The sequence below is a fragment of the Thermobia domestica genome, chromosome 7, assembly GCF_964235325.1.
Source record: "Thermobia domestica chromosome 7, izTheDome1.hap1.1, whole genome shotgun sequence".
Classification (NCBI taxonomy): domain Eukaryota; kingdom Metazoa; phylum Arthropoda; class Insecta; order Zygentoma; family Lepismatidae; genus Thermobia; species Thermobia domestica.
Window position 1 is genome coordinate 59,698,124 of NC_137460.1, and position 23,416 is coordinate 59,721,539.

At 34.1% G+C, this 23,416-nt stretch overlaps 1 protein-coding gene across 3 annotated transcripts in view; it reads right to left on the reverse strand.

Moving 5' to 3' along the window:
- LOC145690147 (uncharacterized) overlaps positions 1-23,416 on the reverse strand; it is a 74,336-nt gene that overhangs the window by 11,697 nt on the left and 39,223 nt on the right. Inside the window, exons 10-17 of one of the 3 annotated variants that reach the window (XM_081764754.1) lie at positions 19,980-20,052; positions 17,471-17,510; positions 15,297-15,321; positions 12,351-12,381; positions 8,703-8,787; positions 8,508-8,589; positions 2,781-2,841; positions 277-349 (exon numbers count right to left, since the gene is read on the reverse strand). In XM_081764754.1, coding sequence (XP_081620880.1) covers positions 277-349; positions 2,781-2,841; positions 8,508-8,589; positions 8,703-8,787; positions 12,351-12,381; positions 15,297-15,321; positions 17,471-17,510; positions 19,980-20,052 — 470 coding nt within the window. Of the gene's footprint in view, positions 1-230; positions 350-2,780; positions 2,842-8,507; positions 8,590-8,702; positions 8,788-12,350; positions 12,382-15,296; positions 15,322-17,470; positions 17,511-19,979; positions 20,053-23,416 lie in introns of all 3 variants that reach the window. The other 2 variants (XM_081764755.1, XM_081764756.1) reach the window with 2 other exon arrangements.

Sequence of the window (23,416 nt, forward strand, 5' to 3'; positions counted from 1 at the left end):
TAGTTTTTTGATATGGATCCAGCGTCCGAGGAACAGGATTTATCTTTCATCTTATTACTCTATTGCAACTAGGAGTTATAGATGTAATACTTCAAGTTTGCGTATTGGATTCGCATAGTTTGGAAGTCTTCCGTAACTTCACTGTCAAACAAAACTTGTTTGTTTAAACTATATACCGTAGTCTCAGATTAGAAGTACAGAGGAAACACAAAGAGAAAGTGTTAACTTACTGAAACTTATTTTCTGTAGTTACTTCGCATGTAAGTGCATACTAACCCCGATCTTTGTGGGTTGACCTTTCCTCGCTAATACGCCTGATCTACTGGCATTGTTGGCGCTTGATACGTTCCTGAAACAAAAGAGAAACATATGTATATAATTTTTGATTAAATAAAAACCGGTTTCTGGTTAGATTTTAATTTTCTGGTTACAGAATGAAGTATTTCTAACCTCCAGTAGTGTACGTTATGTTGTTTATTTACAAAATACACGTATCATTTATTTTCTAACAAGAAATAGCTTTTTACAAAACCCAAATAAAGCTAAATGTTTGCTAGCTACTCTATATATACTAGTTACACTAGCTGGCTATGAAGTGGGTGACACTTTAAGGTGCTATTAAAAAGACATGATATATGTATCTTCTGAATAAACAACATAACGTGCAGTATCGGCTGTTAGAAAGAGTTCATTCTGTATCGAAAAGATATTTCAAGCAATTGCAATACGTTTTACTGTAATTAAATAAACTGTAATATCTTTGTACCGAACAGTTGATACTATACATGTATATTTGTTTTAAGATTGGAAAATAAACTTACAGTCCACCATAAAAATCATAAGATTATGTATATGAATATAAATATTGATACTTATTAATTTAATGAAAACACATGGAGTTAGAAACACGTTAGTACTACGTGAGGAGCTTCAGGACTTCAATGCGCGATGAATGAGCATCTGAGTGTAAAACACTATATCTCTATAATTACCATAAAATACAAATTGTTGGCGTTCGTTTATGTGATTCGAGCGTAACGAAAGTGACAGGTATATTGGATGTGTCACAATGGACAATGTCCAAGGTGACGACGGCTTACAAAACTACATTGGCCAAGAGGAACAGTGGTTGGAAGATAATACTCAGTGACAGAGCCGCCACCACTAAAGCGGTTTGTTGTTCAAAGGAATTGTTCGACTGCTGTGCAAGTGATGGAGGAACATAAGCAGCACCTTCCACAGCCTGTGTCAACAATTACAGTGAACCGCAAGTTACATGATCTAAACACGTTAGGTCGGGTTGCTCTGGCGAAACCGTTGATAAGGGGCCATAACGCATTAGCATGACGCCAATGGTGCTGCGAACACACAACATTGACCACTGATGACTGGAAATATGTGATATGGTTGGGTGACTTCTTATTTCAAATCACGGACCATGTTTATGTGAGGCAGACACTAAAATAAACGTAGGGTCCGCAATATTTGCGATCAACCGTGAAACACGGTGGCGGTTCTGTGATGCTGTGGGTCGCAACATCCTGGTTTTCAGTGGGTCCTGTGCTGATGATTTCTGGTCACATCACTGTCCGTAGATATGTCGCCATTTTAGGGGGTCATATTCAGATGTTGTTTCCAGACATTGACATCATATTTCGTATTTCGGATAATAATGTGCCCATTCACTCAGCTGGAACTGTTGCGTCGTGTTTTGAAGTACATTGGGAGGAAGTTGAACATTATTCCTGGCCCGCCAAATACCCGGACTTGAACATAATTGAACATTTGTGGTCTGTTTTGGAGACACGAATAGGCCCATCGGATTTCCGCCTCCATCGGAAGTGTTAGGCACCACCAGCTCCATAGTTCCTCACGTTTGAAATAACGCATGTTGTGATGTATTGTTTCACGCTTATAGTGTTAAAAACGTGAAAAATACTTTTTTATTACCTCAACCAAATAGAACTAACAATCCGATCATCACATTCGAAGAACCAAGTAGCAACATCTTTCGCAGTTAATTCTTGGATACAAAAATCTACCCTTTTCATCAATTTCTAGTATTCATTTTTCAAGTATGTCTATTTTTTTAAAATTAAATTTTACTTGAAAGGAAGCATGCAGAAGTAGACCTACTTATGGAAGCTTCATGAGCATATTAAAGTCATAACTTATCATTTCGACTATAATTTGTAATTTGTAAGTTACCATATTTTTCTTTTTCGTTCAATAGTCTTTTCATCAATGTCTAGTATTCATTTTTGCACTTGGCTGTCTGTTTTCTAATTCCTCTGCATGGATCACTTTATTTTTCTCACATAATAAAAATAAACACTTTAATTATGTTTTTTACATATGATCCATTTTCATAATTAGCTGAAAATCCTCTTTAATACAAAACATTTTTAAAAAATCAAGTTAAGAGAACAGTTTGACAGAAAAGAATGAAGCTTACCCTCTCTATGCAACTACCCTTTAAACTACATAAAATAAGTTTCGTGGCATTAGTACTCACGAAAAGCTGTAGACGACATATATATTTTTTGTTGGTTAATGTATGTCAGTACATTGAATCCTATTACTGTTATTACTGGTTTTCTAGATCGATATTTACTACATCTTTACGAACGAAAGTTTTTTATGCCCTCACCGATAATTAAACACAGGAATACACAGAGTAAAGGCACATTCGCTACCATTTTACTACTTAAGAGTACTTTTACATACCTATAATATATGCTTAAACAAATGTTTAAGTGAAAGTCAACCTTGATACATACCTATTCGGAGGTCGGCCACGTACAGCCCTAGAAGAATCTTTCTTCATGCTACCTGATGATCCTGAAGGAATGGAAATTTATTTAAAAAAAATAATTAGCACTTCAGTTTGCGAATAAACAATAAATTGTTAATGATTACTTAGCGAGACAATAGGATGCATATTTTAATTAAGTAAGTCGGGGGAAGACAATGGTAAGCGCCACTTTCAGTGATATCGAGTTATTAGTTGGAGTAAGTTGGGATCGGACCACAGAATAATATGTAGGTAGTTCAGTTTCGGAAATGTATCTAGAGATGTCAGGAAAGTTTGTTTGGTATGTGTTATTGCATTGCATACATATACCGGATGCGTCAAAAAATGGATACATACTTGAAACTTCATAGAAAATGTATTTTCCAACACAAGTTTAAATTTCTGAGAAAACGTATTGTTATGTTTCCTCAATAGGAAGTAGTAGAATCGCTGGTCTAGCTGCGCAACTCAGTTACAGAAGAGTCACATCAACATGACAGAAGAAGTTTGAGTTTTGAAAAATGGAAGCAGGTTATAAAGTAGTACTGGAACTTTGAGAATGTTGCTGCGATTCAGGGATAGTGGAGATGTGATTATGAGCCTGATCTATCTACAAGGTAACAATTTCACGTCTACGAGACAAATTCGAGGTTCATGGAATAGTGTCTGATGTTCAGAAAGGTCAATCAAGGGACCTTGCCTGACTGCAAGTGCCGAATCCTCAGCTGTGCAACCGTTTCAGCGCTCAGCACATAAATCTTCAAGGCAAGAGTCACATGGGAGGTGGTAAGTTAAAAAAAAAAAATGTGAATTTGCCTTGTAAATATGTGTCGTGGTGTTGGAGAAAAAGTACCTAATAATGCTTGCTGATTCTATCTTCCCTACCATTCGTGCAATGTACAGTACTGATAGGTTTTATTACCAACAATGGCGTCCCGCCCCACTACCATAGGGGTGTACGAGCACAACTAGATCAAAATGTGCCAGGCTTGTGGATAGGACGCAGAAGACTAATCGAGTTTCCTGCACTCTCTCCAAACCTTACTCCAGTCGATTTTTTTCTTATGGAACACAATAAAAGATTATACATACCGTGCTAAACTACGTAACCTGGACACACTTTGAGATAAGATTAAAACGATGTGCGCAGAAATTACATCGGACAATTTGATGCGAAGTACGGACGCAGTATATATGAGCGGCTCAGCCGAACATAATAGCAAACGCCACTGCCGGTTAAATTGAGTTATTAGGTGAAATTGCTTGGGCTAGAACAACATGTAGGTACTTTAATTTTGTAAATGTACCATCAGATGACAGGGGAAGCTTGTTTGGTATGTGTCATTGCATTGAATTGCATGGGAATGGTTAACCTTCTTTTCCAGTTTATTCGAAAGTTTGAAAACGTGAAATACCATTGTTTCCCCGAGCCTCTCATAAGTATATATAATGTTCGACAACGTTTGTGTGTTTTCAACTCTCGCCAGATGAGTATATGCCCAGATTCACTACTTAGATTGAATTTGCTTTCATTGGAGAAGAGAACGCGACCCCACTCCTTGGTGCACTCCTGATGTTCTTGGTACCACCACAAACGGCGGGTGTCTACGGAATACATCATGGCCATCGGCCAAAAGAGACCACCTGTAAACGATTGATGTACTACTGTGGAACGTGAGATTGACCGCCTTGCAGTCCCCTACCCACAGTTTGACGTCGGTCCCTTCTTGCCTCTTTCACAATGTAGCGGTTGTCCTCCATTGTAGTCACACCTCGTCGTCCTTCCAGTTTCCCGATAATTCTTCCTTGTGTGCGGTCACAAAAATGTCTCCATGTTGTTGGAACTAACACCACCACAACGCACCTTAACAGCTCTGACTGGCACACACTGCCTCTTTCCTTTCATTCAACTGCTTCATAGAGGGAAGTAGACCCATTTAGCACTATGGTCACGTAATGTAACCTCTTCTTCCTGTGCACATGTGGAAGACCTCTGGCAACATGCTGCTGGGTTTTCATTCATTTCTTTGACTACATGCATTACTTTAAGTTACTTTAATTATCTCCCCCTTAAGTTTTGCACACCAATCTCTAATTCTCTTGAATTCAATGAAAATAACGTAAGACTTATTCGGGTTGATTTCGAGTGTGTTTCTTTTGACCACATCTCAATATTCTACATATCGTAATTTAATTTTGTTATTGATTCTCAAATATTTGATGAATTTGGTGAGACATAATGTTAGATATCATCCGCACATAGATGATATTTTGCATAGCTTATTATTTTTGGAAGGTCATGAGCATATAATAAGTAAAAGATAGGACCAAGTACTGTGCCTTGTGGCATCCCCTTTCTGTAAATATATCCATTCAGATCAAACTTCATCTGTCATTACTACTTATTTACGGTTGAATTAATACGAGCGTATCTCAGTAACAACTAGGAGGATAAGTTGAAATAAGAACTAAGCTTAGCTAATAAAATATCGAAGTCGAGTCGCTGGAAGGCTTTTGAAAAATCTAACACTACCATAGTTATTATTTTCCTTTCTTTGAATGCATCTCTTATGCCATCGAATACTTTGATTTGAGCTGCTGCAGTACTATGATGTTTTCTGAAGACAGACTGGAAATAATTCATTAGTTTATTTTCTTGTAAGAAACTTATTATCTTCTCATGGATAGGATATTTTAAAATTTTTGATACTTCTGATGTTATGTTCACTGGTCTATAACCTGAGTGCAATGCGGGAAAGGAGAATTTCGCTATGGGCTTTACAAAAGTAGTTTTCATTGATCAGGAAATGCATCTGTTCTAATACTTGTTACGTGTATCACATATGGCATGTATCATACTGCAAAATATTTTTTACCGTAAGAATTCATATTTCATCGGGTTCTCTAGCATTTGATTCTTTTTTTAGATTGTTGAGTCAACTTGACTTACAGAAACATAAAGGAAATTAAATGATGGTGTAGTGACTATTTATTCGATTTAATAAAATATATATTTCTTTTTACGTTCAAGTCTAAATTAGCAATATTGCAGAAATATTTATTAAGATCATTTAAGCTTAAATTGGGGAAAATGCTATGTTTTTTTATGTTAAAAAAAGTTATGTTACGATTTTTCCGGTTCCTTGTCAGTTTACTTTACCGCATCTAATAACTCAATCTCTTGATACCTTTCATCGTTTCATGTTCCTTATATCGAATTCAACTTCCTTTTACAGGTTTAGGGGGTCTCTTTTCTTTGTCTTCGCCTTCTTTCATTTTCGGTTCATCGTTTGAATATAATTTGTTGTTGAGTAGTTAAATCTCCTTCAGTACTTCTTCACAGTTTTTTTTTTATTTTTTTTTTTTATTTATTTTTTTTTTAATAGCGGTTGTGCCATATTCTCTTTCAGTTCTTCGATCTATTTCAGACCATTGCTTAGACTATGCTTAACCTTCTTAAGATCCATGTTGTATTCAGTCATTTTTCTTACGAGATTGTTGTTAAAATATCTTATATATTTTGTAATGCATTTCCCTATTGCTTTGAAAAGTTCCATATATTCTATTTTAGATGACTCATCGTCACTATCATCCATTATTTCAATTCTTTTCCTCATCAGGTGTTGTGTTTCTTTGCAGATTCTCTTCTTATTCATCTTCTCGTAATACTTCCTATCGTTGTTGTTATATCCATCAGAATGTTTGTGATCTTCCCCTTAACTTTTGAAATGTTCATGTTCTCTTCGAGTGCGGTAAAACAGTTCTTCAGTCTCAGTTGAAATACGTTACGCTGTTCTTACAGAATCTTCCTTTCTACATATGTTCCTGTCATCTACAAGTTTTCAGATTTCCACAATTGAAGTTTACGATTGTTACTTGCTGTGTTAAACCTGTTTAGAATATTTCAGTCGTCAATCGTGTACATTCTGTTTGACATGATATAGTCCGTTTCGTTTGTCAAAGGGAGTTAACCTTGTTAGCTCACATAGCAACTGAACCGATACATGGATAACCGACGCCATTAATGAGTTAAGGCAGCAATCAGTGCAACAGCGTGACGTCGGTTCCCAGAAACTACAGAAATTCAAGCAAACACCAAATCGCAAAATCATGGAAATCATGTTTTGGGACCAGAAAGGTGTAATCCTCGTGTAATTCCGAACAGCCCCGTGTAGGGACGAACAGTCACAGCAGATGTGTATTGCAAAACACTCTCTAATCTGCTGTGCACCATCTAAAATGGGTGTAGAGAAATGTTACGATTGAAGCTCTTCAGAAGTATAACACACAATTCAAATATACCGATGGGAATTATTATACACTCTTCATATAGTTCCGACATGACCCCTCGTGATTTTTTCCTTAACCTAAAGAAGTGGCCTGCTTCACAACGTTTCAATGACAGTGAATCATTTCTTGACTGGTTTCAGTCTCGGGCGACAGATTTCTACATAAAAAAGTATTCAAAAGCTTGTGTCACGCTACCAAACATGCTTGAAGCTTCGTTCTCACTATATAGAAAAATAGCAAAGATACAAGAAAATATTGTAGGTGAGAAAGGGGTAATACTGAATGGAACTGGAAAAGAGGACAAGATACTGGTTAGGACATGAAAAAGAAGCTGTATCCTGTGAAATGTGGTAAAAGGTACAGTTGAAGTAAAAAGACGGAGAGGAAGAGAAAATTACAAATAGTGGACGGTATAGGGCGAGAAAATTACAATATTTTCTTGTTTGTAATAACCAGTTGGTCCTTCTTTTTGGCATGCGTCTCATATATCCTAACAGTGAATAAGTTATATGTAGCACAGTAATTACATTTTACACACATACTTCACTGTCAGAATTTTCGTATTATAATCAAGTTAGAATTGTGTGTTAATTGAACTAAGGAATTTGTAACTTTGCCTTAGGGAAAGAGCATATGTCAAAAAAGCAGTTAAGTTTACAGAAGAGTTTTCTTTTTTTTTAATTAGTGAAACATGTTTTTGATATTTCTGCAATATTTTCCACTATACAAACTTTGGTTTAGTAGACTTAAAACCGATTTAAACTACTTGCTGAGGAAAACAATACGTTTATTGCCAGCAAATAGTTTAAATTGGATACAAATAAATCGTTTTCACTTGATTTAACTTTACTTTGGATTATGATGCACACCACAATGTATATATTTACTGTTTGGCTCAAGCCTCTTGACGCTTAAGGCGTGTCCTCTTTCTTGCAATACCCAATGAAAGTTAAGCGGTTATTTAATATTCGATGCTTGGGAGAAATATTATTTGCACTAAAGAATTTCTTTGTTCAAAAAAATATTGATGTATGATGTTTAGGAAAAAAAGAAAATCGTATCTAAATAATTAGTGGAGAAAAGCATAATTCTACGTACAGTGGTTCATTGTTTGATTGTAAGATTGTTTCTTCATATACAAGTCAATCTAAACCAATGTTTATTCTTTCACCTTCTCGGTTTGAAGCGTTTACTTTATTCTTTCATCTATATTTCACGAAAAAAAGTTTTCACGTCAAACTTGTACACGAAAGAAAATGAAGTCCGACAACGTCGCTCTTATGCGCCAATGGTTTTTGCCAAACGTCAGAAGGTTTGAGCCGGACAGTAGAGTCTTCATTTCGGACATTATTAACAGATTTATACTCTTTTTTTCTAGCTTATGATTAATTGTTACTTCCACTAAATCCATTCAGAAACTTACCTCCTTGGAACCAACCTTCAGCACCAGGACAATTAGGCATGTTAGGTGATGGAGGACAAGGACAAATGCTGCTAGCAGACCTCTAGAATAAAAATATGGGTATATTAAATTATTTTAAACTATTCTTTCTTTTTAAATCTAATATTCTTATAATAGCAACAATTTTATTGAATACAGTGTTTTAATAGTACTTACTTGTGGCGAACTTTTCCCGCTCTTCTTCTGTTGTGATCCACAAAGAAGAACGCTATCCATTCCAGCTCCAAGGGTATCTTTTTGGCTAAAATAAGATCATAACGTTAAAATGGATTATTATTATTATTATTACTGACTAATAATATGGGATAGAATTTCTACAATTTCGACAAACAGAATTGAATTTAGCAGAAAATTATTATGTTTTAAACTGAACTATTGATCTAAGCATTAGGAAGGTTTCGAGAGTTAAAAGTTTAGAGAATCTTACTAAGAAAACAACATTTGTTGGCCAAGTTTTTTATGGAAAAAGTATTGGATGATATATTTATGTATACAGTATATTGTACAGAGTGCTGTTTACATAACATTGGTTTCAAAATACCAAATCATAGTGTAAGAAATTGTACAATTTTAGTTCCTCTACATGGGAAATGTAATATTTTAAAAATATTGTATTATTCTTTTATGTGATTCGACTCAAGAGTTTTATAACTTCGACAGAATTGAATCTGTACAAAAATAATTTTATTTACTAGATTATTATATTTTAAAATGAAAGTGATCTATTATTCTAATAATTAAGAGCATTGGAATAACTATTTGTGTTTAAAGAATCTTACTAACAGCAGAAAAGTTTACGATCGAGTTTATACAGTGAAACCTATCAACTTGGCCACCTCTCTAAGTTGGCCACCTGCTTATCTTGGCCTAGTTCGTCTTGAACCTGCATTTTCCCGTAAGACATTCGTTACTTACTACTCTATAAGTTGGCCACCTGTCTATCTTGGAAGTTGGCCACACTGAAGCTATGTTTACCCTATGATGATAATGATAAATTTACCTGCGTATCTTGGCCACGAAAAATACAGTTTTGTTATTTTTCTTGACTCTTTCGAATTCCCATATGAGAGGCAGATGTTCTGTATTTGAGACTGGACACAAAGAAGCATAGATTCGCACGATTTGTTCTTGGAGGTCAATGGCCAGAACACTACCCTCATAAAAGGGTGGTTAAGGAAGATGTGAATAAGGAAAAGCACGTACAAAAATTCAGGAAATGGTTGTACGTATTTGTTTACGTATCTGTTTTGGTAAAACCATTAGCTATATCGGCTCCTTTCATCAGTGGGAAGCTTTAGTAATTTCGAAAAATTCTCAAGGTTAAAGCTCAATTGTCATTTATTGACACCTGCAAGCATGTCAAAAGGTAGCGGAGGTTTTGACATATGAATTCCCTCAAGATTTTCTCAAAACATTTTTTGCTCCGAGGGAAACACTTCTAGCTCATTAACAAGAGGTAGTTAACTACAATATTAGAATGTGCATATCTGCCAAAAAGAATAAAGCAAATATGTCTAGAATGACCCACCTTCCAGTAACAACTGAAAAGAAGTAATATAAATTGCATATGAATTTCTCAATTTATAACTTAGCCTTCTTGTTTTCAATCTGAATAACTCAGTGTGCTATAATATCAATTTCAATAAAGTGCGTACATACACTCCTATTTCATGGTTGTTTGTGTTGTTGTGTTTTCAATCCGAATAATCCAATGTACCAGACTAGTTTTCAGGAAGAGAAAGGTATGCATATATATTAAACATACTATCAAGAGCGCCGATCCTGGGGGGGGGGGGAAGGCCCCCAAAGCTCATATGGCCCTATTTTACTTATGAGTATACAATATTTGGTATAATTTGAGTGCAATTTGTCTTAAAATCTTCATATATATATATATATATATGCCTTCTGCATCTGAATCCCCCCCCAATTTACAGAGAAATCGGCGCTTTCGCATACTATAGTAATATTTTCTAGTGCTTATATTTTTATGATTACTCTTAATATTATTTATAAGTAGCTGTCGTGCCACTGCTTATTAAAATTTTACAATCAAGTAATACTAGAAATCCTATTCTAAAAATACACAAATCACACTTATTTTCTGTAAGTTGGCCACTTTTCGATGGAACCGATGGTGGCCAACATAGACAGGTTTCACTGTATATATATATATATATATATATATATATATATATATATATATATATATATATATATATATATATATATATAGAGATATTGGATAATATATAAATTGTACCGGATACTCTTTATATAATATGAGTTTAGCACATTTTAAAATGGCGCAGAAATTCTTCCAGCACGCACGATGTATGGAACATCAACAAGTCAGAGGTAACAAGACCCTCATGACAATTATTGAGGCTTATAATACAGGGGAGGCTTTAGGATTTTAATTTTGGGTAGGCCCACTACCTTGCCTATGGATACACATACACATTTGATTGATTTATGACAGTAGGATATTACTTTTACAGTAGTGGATAATGCTATTTTTTATACAGTTATCTACCATTAATATAAAAAGTGGGAAAAATATTTACTCTTTATTGTATTTTTTAGCGTTTGTACATTTTTCAAAATTTTTGGGTAGGTCCGTGCCTAACCGACCTACCCGCTAAAGCCACCACTGGTATAATAGACAAACATGTGAGGTTTGGAAAAAGCATTGAATTGCAGTGCAGAAATCATTCGCCTACACTTCTATTAGCTTACGAAATGAGTTGATAAATCCCACATGAGTCGATTACAGTTACGGACACGAGCAATTGAATGTGTTTCATTGTTGTCTTGCCGGGGCAAGAATTCATTTCTAGACAAAGTGCTGACGAGCGATGAGAAGTGGGGTCTTTACGATGCTTCATAACTCACTATATAAACCCACTCCCAAATAACAACAAAAATTTAAAAAAAAATACATGAACAGAAGGTTATTCTCAGCCTGACCAGATTCTCGAACTAGAAAAATCAAGCCACCTTCAGATAAATAATCGAATAACACACTTTTATATAAACTTATCACAGATTCATAATAAGAAAAGAAATTAGTAGATCCTTGCACATCACTCCACTTATGAACCCTTGTAAGACTGATAACTAACTGTATGTTATGTTGATTTCCCAGTTCTCATCATTGATTGGTGAACTGCTGAAATATTATATAGATCTTTTCTGTGTGCCGTCTGGTCTTCATGCGATCTATGTTATCTATGTCTATATAATTGTGTCTACTGACTATTTTATGCATGATAAATATATTGCCCGTGAATGGTTACAAATTCGCTTTGAAGTGAAGCTCTGAACCTGATCTATATAATTGCTCTATTTGGAAATAAACCATTGATCAATTGTCTTTAATAAGTTTTCAATAATTTACGTTGTTCTACTGGCTGAATATACTAAATGGGTCACAACATTTTTCGTCCGAACTACGAAATATTCTACACTAAACTCATTAAAATTACACAAACATTGTTCTTAGTTACGTCCTCTACTGATTTCGGACAAAGTCCATAACAAGTTCTGCGACTTCTTATCGGAATGGTCTGAGGCTGCTCTCGTGTTCCAGTAGAGGCTATGGTCACAAACGGTAAATCGAGTTGAAGAATGAAGATATAAGTTACACAAAAGTGGTATGCTACAATATTCACAACTATCATTAAGAAATGCAGTATATTATTTGTAATTAAAATATTTTTATATACATAATCTACATGTGACTTTTTTGTGTTTCTTCCTTCCTTAAAAATTACTAATGTCTTTGTAACTTTTTTGTCTTACCGTGGACGTTGACCAGCTGGAGGCAAATCTACTGGAGAAAAAAAGAAAGAAACGGTTAATTGATTAAAAACTTTATATTAGAAAGTATTTCTTTTAAGCAAAAAAAAAAAAAACTCTTGATAAAATTAGAATATGTAATAACATTTAATACATTATTTCAATATTCATATTAAATTCAATTTTATTTAATTGAAAATTTTTGAGTACACTGCATTTTTCCCTTATATTTCTTTTCCATCTAAATTTCAAGATATCAGGTAAATCTGAAAAATATCCTGACTCTCTGGTGTGCACAATAGAGATCGGTTAATTATTTAACCATATAATATGATATTTTGGTAATATGATGGCTGTAATCTCTCTTACATGCACCTTTGTCTTTGCAGGTCGTTTAATTGTGAGAACTGAGGAAAAATGAAGAAACGAATTAACGTAAAATTTCTGGTACTGTTAGGGAAAACTCCGTCGGAGAAGTACTCGGAGTTAAGTTTACGGAGAGAACATCATGTCACGCACAAGTATTTTTGAAAGGTACAAGAAGTTGAAAGAGACCTGTAAGGAAATGAAAAATGACCCTAGGAGCTAGAGGCCTTCTATATGCACGATTGACGTTTACGAGGAACGGATAAGGCAGGTATTGTGTGGTGATAATTAGCTAACTGTTCGAATGATCTCCAGTGAACTGAGCATGAAAAAAGGACATTGTTTGCAAAATCATCGTCGAAGATTTGAGCATGTGGAAAATTGCGTAAAAATTGTGTCACGGCTGCTGAGTAATGATCAGAAGGGGTGCCGCATGCAGATGTGGAACGACATCATTTCTCATCTCCAAACAAAACTAGACTTGCTTCAAGAGTTATCAATGGTGATGAGTCATGGATATTTGAGTATGACTCACAATCCACGCGCTAGAGCTGTCAGTGATAGACTCCTTTGTTACCAAAACTAAGGAAAGCAAGGCAGTCAAAGTCATGCTGATAACGTTCTTCTGTCATTGCTCACAGAAAGTTCTTGCCACATGGTCAGACGATCAATCAAGGCGTCTACAGAGAAATCCTGTTTTTGATGATGCACGAGAAGAGACGGAAGCTATTGAAGGACAAATCGTGGCTACTGCGTCACGATAACTCACCAAGTCAACGCTCTTAGCTCTCTCAGCAGTTCTTGGCCAAGAAGAACATCGCCATCCTGGATCAACCCCCGTATCCACCAGATCCTACTACTTGTATTTTTTTTTCCTATTTCTCCAAGCTGAAGGGGATCAAAGGGGCCCATTTTGAAGGAGTGGAGGCCATGAAGAAGGCTGTAACAACAGAGTTTAGGATCATCCCAGCAGAATCCTACAGCAGAGCATGAAGGCGTAGCAGAGACGGTTGGACAAGTGTGTTGAGTGAATGAAGATTGCTTTGGAGTTGACACTTGTGGTTGTATTTTGGCATAAAACAACTTGTCAGTGTCACCAGGCGAGTTATTCTTCAGACAAACCTCGTACATTCATGAAATTGAAAAACATGAAAAAATCTAAAGTGATTTGGAAACCTAGGTATTCCAGAATATTCACTTATATATATAATATTCGTAGAAACATTGTGAATTACAGGAGTTATTCTATAAAGTTTAGTGTTTATTTGAAGTTTCTGCTTCCTATTAAAATTTCTTCCTTCTCTTAGAGAATGGAGAAAAAGTCAAAAAAGACGAAAGCCTCAACAAGGTGGCTTGGAAAAAGCTAATATAATTCAATTAAAAAGTAAAATTTTTACGAGTTCAGTACAGAGAAAAGCACTTTTTCAAGGCTATTTTGATTTTAAGTTTATTCTAAGTGCAAATAATTAAATAACAGAAAATTACTTCTGTCTAACCATTGGTTAGGAGACTAGAACCGAAATTGTGAAATGTAAGGATTCAGGTAGCCCAAAATTATGGAACCAATGGAATGTTAAATAAAAATTAGCACGGTATTGTAGTAGAACCGGAGGTTCTTGAAGGATTTAAAGAAAGTAGGTAGGATCTTTTCGCGGCAAATCCCGGATAGAGAAAGCCGTATTTATTGTTGGTAAAAATTAAAAGTATTAATTACAAGATTCACAAATTTAAGATTCCATAGAATAAAATAATGATATATATATATATATATATATATATATAAGAATTATATCTTGAAGTGATGTTTTGAAGTGTGTTAAGATTTTGACTTTCCAAAAATAGATTCAGGACAAAGAGTTAATTTTCTAGTTGAAAGAATCGAAAGAATTAAGACTAAGCAGTCAGCCAGTAAGAACCGTAGTTCTTTAAATATAAGTATATGTCGTGGGTGGATGAGAAAAAGAGTTTTCTTCAGACGAACGTTCACGATAGTTACGCGTCTATAATTTTAACACTGAATAATCTATCTGTGAATGTTCTCAGTTTATATATTTAAAATTAATCTTGTTGTTCTCACCCTGTGTGTTGTTAAGAGATTTCAAAAGGGAACATTTAATCTATCATGTGACTGTCTTATCTTTGAACTTCAAAACATCACGTACACAATAGTCATAGTCAACCATTTGTTCATGCATTAATAATACTTCTGGAACCAAGTATTGACCTTTGAGTACATAAGATTGTTAACAGAACAGAGAAACAAAACTTTGAAGCTGACAAATTATCTATGTTAACTTAAGAAGTCATGATCATGTGCTTTAAGTAAATAAAACAGCAACTAGAGAATTATTTACAAAAAACAAACACAACGTGGATAGCTGACAGATTATCTGTAGAAGTTTAGTTCGACTTCAACCTCAAGCAATTATTTTATAGTTGAATCTTTTATCAGTTTAAAAAACTAAAAGTTCTCCCTTTTTAGAATAACTTAAATGGAAAGAAAAAAATATATACTTGCATTTATATTAGAAACCAATATATACAATATTAAAAGAAAAAAAAAGAAAAATATACTCCACTTACCGTCTGGACAATCACAAAGTGGAGGCTGAAATATAAATAAAATTGTTTGGATAAAGAATAATATCAAGAAACAAATAGTTAAAGCGAAAATCAGTTCAAATATTTTATATGGAAATATTCACAAAGTTTTTCGTGCCGAAAAGTTGGTTATTACTTAGTAAAAGATCAAAAATGTCTGGGAAAACCAGAATCCAGTTTGTTTATATATATATATATATATATATATATATATATATATATATATATATATATATATATATATATATAAAATAATAGCACTTGAGTTCCCTTCACTTCAGTTTAGAAGCTACGTGTGTGGAGAACAGACAGAAACATTAACGCTATGTACAAAAGAAGTATACAATTCCTGTATAAACAGCGACTTTAGTGACTATGAGGAAGAGAGCAATGTTTCAGAGAGAACAAAAAGAGAAAAACATGTATACTCAAATCATTACATCTTCCCCAGTCAATCACATAATTTGATCACATAAATCATTTCTCATCTGTTCTTCACGTTAATTGTTACATAAATTCTAACTTCTTTCTTTTAATTTTAATTGTTAAAATTTGCTGATTGCGGTCGACAATATTAATGTTTATATTGAATTTATATAAAAATTCTTTATGATTTTTTGAATTTGTTGTTATTAGTTCTACACATGTTTAAAAGAGTGTCTTGCTTGTCAAGCTAAAGCTACGCTACTTAAATTCTTGTTTCTGTTTCAGACGATAATCTTAGGTCAATGATAGAATAACGGAAAATTCCTTTTTCTGGACTGGTAGGAACTCAAGTCCTATCTCCATCTTGCGAATAAGATTAAAATAATGAAATTGTCCAAGAGGGACTGTTTAATGAAATTTTGTTAATGTCCAAGAGGTATAACGAAGTGAAGGTGTGGATGTTCTAAGGAACAGATTAAATAATCTGCAGTAGTTAAAATTGAAGGAGGACTTACGGGTTAAGATAACTCCCTGATTAATAGAAGTTACAATGGAGTAACAACAACAGGTATTGATTGTGATAGAGTAACAACAACAGTTGTTGATTGTGATGGAGTAGCAATGCCATGGTACTGATTAATAAGAGTTGAAATAGAGTAGCAACCCACTGGTGCTGATTAATAGGTGTTGGTATGGAGTAGCAACCCAAACGTGATGACTGATGATTGATAGGAGTTGCAATGGAATATGAACCCACTGGTGTTAATTGATAGGAGTTACAATGGTATGAATCAATAGTGCAAATTATTTATAGTTGCGGTAAAGCTACAACCTGACAAAAAAAAAAAAAAAAAAAAGCCAGTTGGCGTGATAGCCCTGTGTGAGTCTAAGCCTCTCTAACACCATCTGTTTGCGACCGGCTAAACCACGTCCAATCTAGTGATTAACACGTGGTCAGCGCACTGCATCGTCCTGTCAGAGTTTTCTAGACCTTGTGGCCGTCACATCTTTTATTCATGTGACTCCCCAGTTTGCTTCACGACTCTGAGTAGCCAGTAATCAAACCGGAATCAAGTGAACGTAAGTCCAATGCTCCAACCATTAGGCTACGGTTCCCCCTAGTAGCAACCCAGTGGTGCTGATAAAGAGGAATTGAGATGTAGTAGGAACCCAATGGTGCTGTTACTAGGAGTTGTGATGGACAAGCAGCTCAATGATGCTAATTAATAGGCGTTGCAATGAAGTAGCAACTCAATGATATATAGAAGATGAGTTTAGTACAGTCCGCTTGTCAGGTAAATGCCCCACAATGAAGTCACAATCAATACAATCTGTATTCTATAATATTTACGTTAGTATCTAAATGGTAGAGTATCTGTAAAAGAGAGATCGGGCACGAAAGTTCCCACCAATCGTCTGATCAGGTTTTCCGTTCTTCTCCCACCTCAGATACCTTTAGGTTAATCTGATTATAATGTTATTGGCTCGTTACACTCATATTTTCACACAATTAGTTTCAACTCAGACTTATTAACACGGATCAAATAGGCATTTTTATTTATTATTTAAGACTGACTAAGTTTCAAAGTTGACTTTCTATAGACTATTGTCTTCAGTATTATTTTTCTTCTTCGGCTAAACTTAACTTCATTTACGTGGAAAACTATCAATCAATTACGATTTTTAAAAAGAAGTCAAACACATACATTATATAAAATATCAATACTTACTGGAAATCTTTCTTCCTCTTGGTTACAGACACAAGGCGCTCTGGAATAAATAAAGTTAAATGTCAATTAAATATTTCCAAAATGTTGTGTGATAATAGTTTTAATATAATGATCTTTTCATTCTACTCTTTGTAACTGTTACTGTTAGCTTCACATAAGTGTTTTCTTCCTTTAGAATAAAAATTAAATTTAAAAATATGCATACCAGTGACATAAATAAATACATGTAACACAAAAAATGGTTCCTTTTAGCAGATAGCTTGCTCTAATTTGAACAAGTGCTACTTCTATTGCTTACTCAACTTCTTTCTTGCCGAACAGGTGGAATTATAACACGGAAGGACGATTACACATGGTTAACATTGAAACACTTCAGTAGTTGTAGTAAATTAGCACATGTTCATTCTGTGGAATGACGAATTGTGGATCCCAATATTGCAAAAGATTAAACCGAAGTTATTAACAACGGTTAAGAGCCTGACATACTAAAAAATTTTTTTTAAAAAATAACATTTTTATTTTGCTTGTTTTTCATAATTGAAAGAAGATAATGAAATTCAACTTATCACAATCATAGATAATGTTATTCTTTAACAGAAAATATGAATCTGAAGAATTTTCAATATTGCCATCCATAAAAATTACAGTGTTGGCAGAATAACATTTCTCCAAAAATCTAAGTTAAGGCAGCGACTAGAGGAACGAACTCAACTGCATTTGTTTACGTATCATTTTGTTTTGGTATCCTGTGAACTACTTTTTTAAATAACATTATTATTTAATTTTAATCACTGTATGTTAAAACTATTTGTTTATTACAAACTAAATACAACTATTACTTAAAAGTAATTTACAGGATACCAAAACAACATGATATATAATTAAATGCAGTTGAGTAAGTTCCTCTAGTCGCTGCCTTAATTTAGGTTTTGGGGGAAATGTTATTCTGCCAATAATGTAATTTCTATGGATGACAACACTGAACATTCTTCAGATTCATATTTTCTGTTGTAGAATAATTATCTATGATTGTGGTAAGTTGCATTTCATTATATCCTTTCACTTATTAAAAATAAACAAAAGAAAAACAGCAAATTTTGTATTATTTTTAGTATGTCAGGCTCTTAAAGGTCAAAGATAATACTTCTTTCAAATAAAGAAAAATAAAAAAAAAAGAAGAAAAATAGGCAAATACAGGTAGAGGTCTGTATAATATTTCCGTTGTAGCGGTGTCTTCTCTATTCAAAATAAGAACAAATCCCTAAATATGAATAGGGTTTATTTTTTATTTATTTATTTATTTATTTTTGGTTTCACTTGTCTAGGGGATGAGTCTCATTAATTATACACAACGGATATATGTAGTATTTCTTATCTCTTCTCTTGCCTTATCATTTACATTTGATCTTTTCTTCTTCTTCTCCTACAACCGAAGTTCGAGCCTACAAATCAACTTACCTCTATCTAAACTTAAGATTATAGGATGAGCCTACTTTCTTTCCTCATAAATTAAAGTACTGGATTTGAATAAGGTTCAACAAAATAAATTTATTCATAAACGATTTTTTTAAAAAATCGATGTCGATGTTTTTCAGTTTTTTAAAAAAGGAAATTGATTTGTGTAGTGAGCTCTTTTATCTTGGAGTTCTAAATCTCTGTCTACAAGCAACGCCTAGCATGTTGCCTTAATCGGGAACCACTGGTCGCCTCTTCGATCTAGTTTGACCGATACTTGAACTTTCAAAGAAGCCTGACTTCAGTTTTCCTTCAAAAATAAATAAATAAATAAATAAATAAATAAAAATAAAATAACTTTGTTGTCTTTGGGTCACCACTTCCTCTAAAGAGAAAACAATCACTCAGGTATCTCTGACCTAGTGCTTCCTGTTCTCACTTGAACAGAGAAATAAAAAAATAACTAATTATTCACTTATTCAAAATTAAAAATAAAAAGTTAATTATTCTGTCTCCTCAACAGTGTGCCTTCAGTCTAAATTACTTAAGCCAAAACTTGAAATTGGGACAGGGCATAGGGTATGTGATGTAAGGTCCTACTAAGGAAGGATTTTTGGAAATTCGATGGGGAGAAGAAGACAGAGGAGTAGCAATTATTATCTTACAATGTTCATATCTCGGAACTCTAAAGGTTAGAGACATGAAATTTGGTATATTGGACGAAATAATTAAAGACGTGTTTCAATGCTTTTTAATACTTCCCTAGAAGGGAAGAAAAAACAAGAGTAGCGTTGTAATTGTTATAATAAGAAATTTAATATATTTAACGTAAACGCATAATAGATAGATTAACTTTTTTAAAAAAATATACATCTGACCAGACTTTCCTTTTGTCTTTACAGTATACAAATTTAAATGATCATTTAAAAAATTGTTTCAGCTTAGACTAAAATAAGTATCAATACTTTGTATTATAAACAAACGAAAAGTAGATAAATATTACGAAATACCTCTGAAGTTTTATTTATTTATTTATTTATTTATTTATTCTTACCCTGTTAAAAAGCCAGCAGTACGTGAATCGCCTTTCCTTCGATTTCCAAATCCTGACGAATATTTTCTGGAAACTGGAAAAATATTATATATCATTATCTTGACAAGGATTCACAAATCCAAAAATTATTATTTAAATATATATATAGTACTGTGTGTTTGTGTGTGTGTGTGTGTGTGTGTGTGTGTGTGTGTGTGTGTGTGTGTGTGTGTGTGTGTGTGTGTGTGTGTGTGTGTGTGTGTGTGTGTGTGGATGTGTGTGTGGATGTGCATGTATGTGTAGAGTCCTATTTAGGCATGTGTAACAGGTGCAGTTGTACAGGGCTGTAGAACGTAGATAGTAGTAAAACAAGTTAATATTTTCATTGTTTTTATTATTAGGAAACACGCATTAGATTAGCATTCTGACATTAAATTGATATGGTACTATTAGTGTACTCCTTTCAACGTGAGATGGCAAGATCTATATAATGATGACTAAACCGTATAGTTAGATTTTCAGGCGAAAGGTGGATGACTGCAAAAGGCGTCCATTTTGGTATCGGATCGACTATCTAGTTCTTTTTTAAGTTTAACATCCCACGATTATGCACCGAGGCTAAGGAAGATATTAATGATGTGATGGATAATAATTGTGGAATAATGGAAGCGGGAGGAAACGGGAGAACCCCCGTATACGGTGTTTGTCCACTACAAAGCCCACTTAGATGAGAGCGAGCCAGGGACCTCACGCGACAGATATCTATGCTAAGTGGTGCTGCATATGATAAGGAAGCTTAGAAAACAGACAGAGCAAGAGTGTAAAATTTTAGAGAAAATACCTTAACTGGACTCGTGTTTTAGTGGTAAAAATAAAAGTGAACAGTCGAGGCCTGAAAATCCAGCTAAAATGGTAGTTCAAAACAGAACACACAATACAAAATTTGAAAATCTCGGAGCGCTGGCAGAATGTATAAAACCTACGTTCTCTAAGCAGTGAATTTGGTAAATCCTGTACCTGGTAATCATTCCTTTTATTGGGAAAACACTGTCCGCATTCGGGATTATTCAATTAAAAAAGTGGTATAAATGAAACAAAATTGCTTACTTTTCTCAGTCCTTGTGGTGGTATATCGATAGAACACAACAATTTTGCAGCGAAAGAATTATTTCAGATTGTTTTAGTGAATGGAGAAATATTAGCCGTAAATATTTTGTTTATTCTCCCAGCCAAGGATCACTGTTCTTTGTTTGCAACATCTGGTTTCAATAATTATAACCAAGTTGACAAACGAATGAACATGAAAATTCTGTATTTCATCGAGTCTTCTTGACAAACAAGGGAAGCGAGATGAACAGGATTGACAAACGTTCGCTCAGCCAGCATAAACATAAAGTAATATGTTGGGAAAATGTGCTAAAAAAGTTTTTTTTCTGTGGTTAACAAACTAGCTTCTAAGGTTCTGGAATTTCGTGGAGACAAACAAGTGTTTGGCTCTATTAAAAATGAAATTTCATTACGTGTTTTGAACTGCAAAATATGATTCTTTTCTGGCAGACCATATTTTATGGTTTAGCAACTCTGGGGCAAAAATATACTTCATACTTGTCACAAGCAATTTTGTTATCAGTGAGAAAAAAAATAGGTAATGAAATTATTCCTTCTGAACTTTTCAGCCACAGTAAATTCCACGCCACCTATATCCCATAATGATCAGTTAAGTATAATTGTTAAATATAAAACTGGAATTGGGCTGATGTAAATTGACACTTGTAAAATTTCCGTGTTCTATTTAAAAAAAAAAAAAAAAAAAAAAAAAAATGAGGGTTTCGAATGCTTTAGAACCACATGGTCTGAAACTTGGCAACTGTAGAGGTTAATCATAAGATAATACAGATATGTCTGAAATTGCATTCAATACTTAAGAACAGAAATCCTCTATTCCATATTCAGCTCACTTGCTGAATCTATTTGGCTCATGATCAGTATAATGCTGTACAACTGTAATACTTTTATATATTTATATATATAGATAATATAAAAGTTATACAACTAATTTTTGGATTCTATATGGAGATAAAACACCTTGGAAATATGTTTTGATTCTGAAACTATGATATTAAAATTCAGTGGTGTGCAGTGATTCCTGTAAGAGTTTTGATGAAGATTAGAAATTAGTGTTTGTTGCGTTAAAAAATAATTTCAGAAAACAAAACGGGTATTAAACTGAGGTTCTTCTTAGAATTAAGATAGCATTGATAATAATCAATGTAGGGTTGTATTCTGCAACAATTTGACAAAGTAATGAAAAAGGTTAAAAACAAGGATATAGACATTTCTAATGATGTTAAAATGTATTACTCTTATTATTACAATTTTAACTGAGCTTCAGATCAATTTCTCCATTACTAGTGATTCAGCTGAAGAGAAAGAGTAGAAGTCCGGAAATTAGATCCATTATTTCACTTGTTGAGATTTCAAGATCAAAGCGGGAAATTAAATACGAGGGTTGGAACTTTAATAGTGACAATTATTTATTTACAACTGATACAAAAAGATACATGTTACAAAGGTTTACCGTCCTTCATTGTAATCACTATCATTCTATATAATGCGTTGCCAGTGATGCAGAAGCCGTTGGATACCTGAAATGTTGATATTTTTAAGAGACCGATTTACTACCTGAAGAATCTCTTGAACAGTTCTGAAATGAATGCCACGGAGAGGTTCTTTCAGCTCAGGGATCAAGTCAAGTAACAAGAGTTTAAGTCTGGGGAATAGTATAGCACTTGCCACCCCATCAGTCGAACAAATCAGTTACACCTTGCGCTGTATGCTCCCGGTGTCCAGCAAAATGATATATATATAAGTTCTGCAAAAAGTGTGATCGCTTCTTTCTCAAGGCTGGTCGCAGGCTGTGTTAAAAAAAAAAAAAAAAAAAAAAAAAAAAAAAAAAAAAAAAAACTGTGCATTGACGTTCTGATGTGGAGGAAAGATATACGTCAAGAGTACACTGTCCCAGTTGTACACAAGAGTCACCATAACTTTCACATTGCGGCTGGGAGTTAGAAAGTGGATAGGATGTCATTTCATAAGAACACTGCAACAGTTACAAAACAGTGAAGTGTCTGAATAATCGCTGAACTTTAATGACTGACTTCGTTTCGTAATAAATACGAACATAGAAAACACATTGTTCAACGCTCTAACGATGTCCATGGTAACAATTATGGTATTCCTATAAAATGCCATCAATTCTCTTCCAATCTCCTACCCATAACCCATTCCAAGCTATTGCGCCTGTGCAATATTCAACTTTGAAATATATCATTCGGCTCCGCATCACCCTGTATTTTTACAAGAGCTAATAAACTGTAGTGTTTTTCTGCGGTTTCTATCATACATACTTCTGTTTAGCTGAAGTAGAAATTTCTATATTTTTATATTGTTTTTCTGTG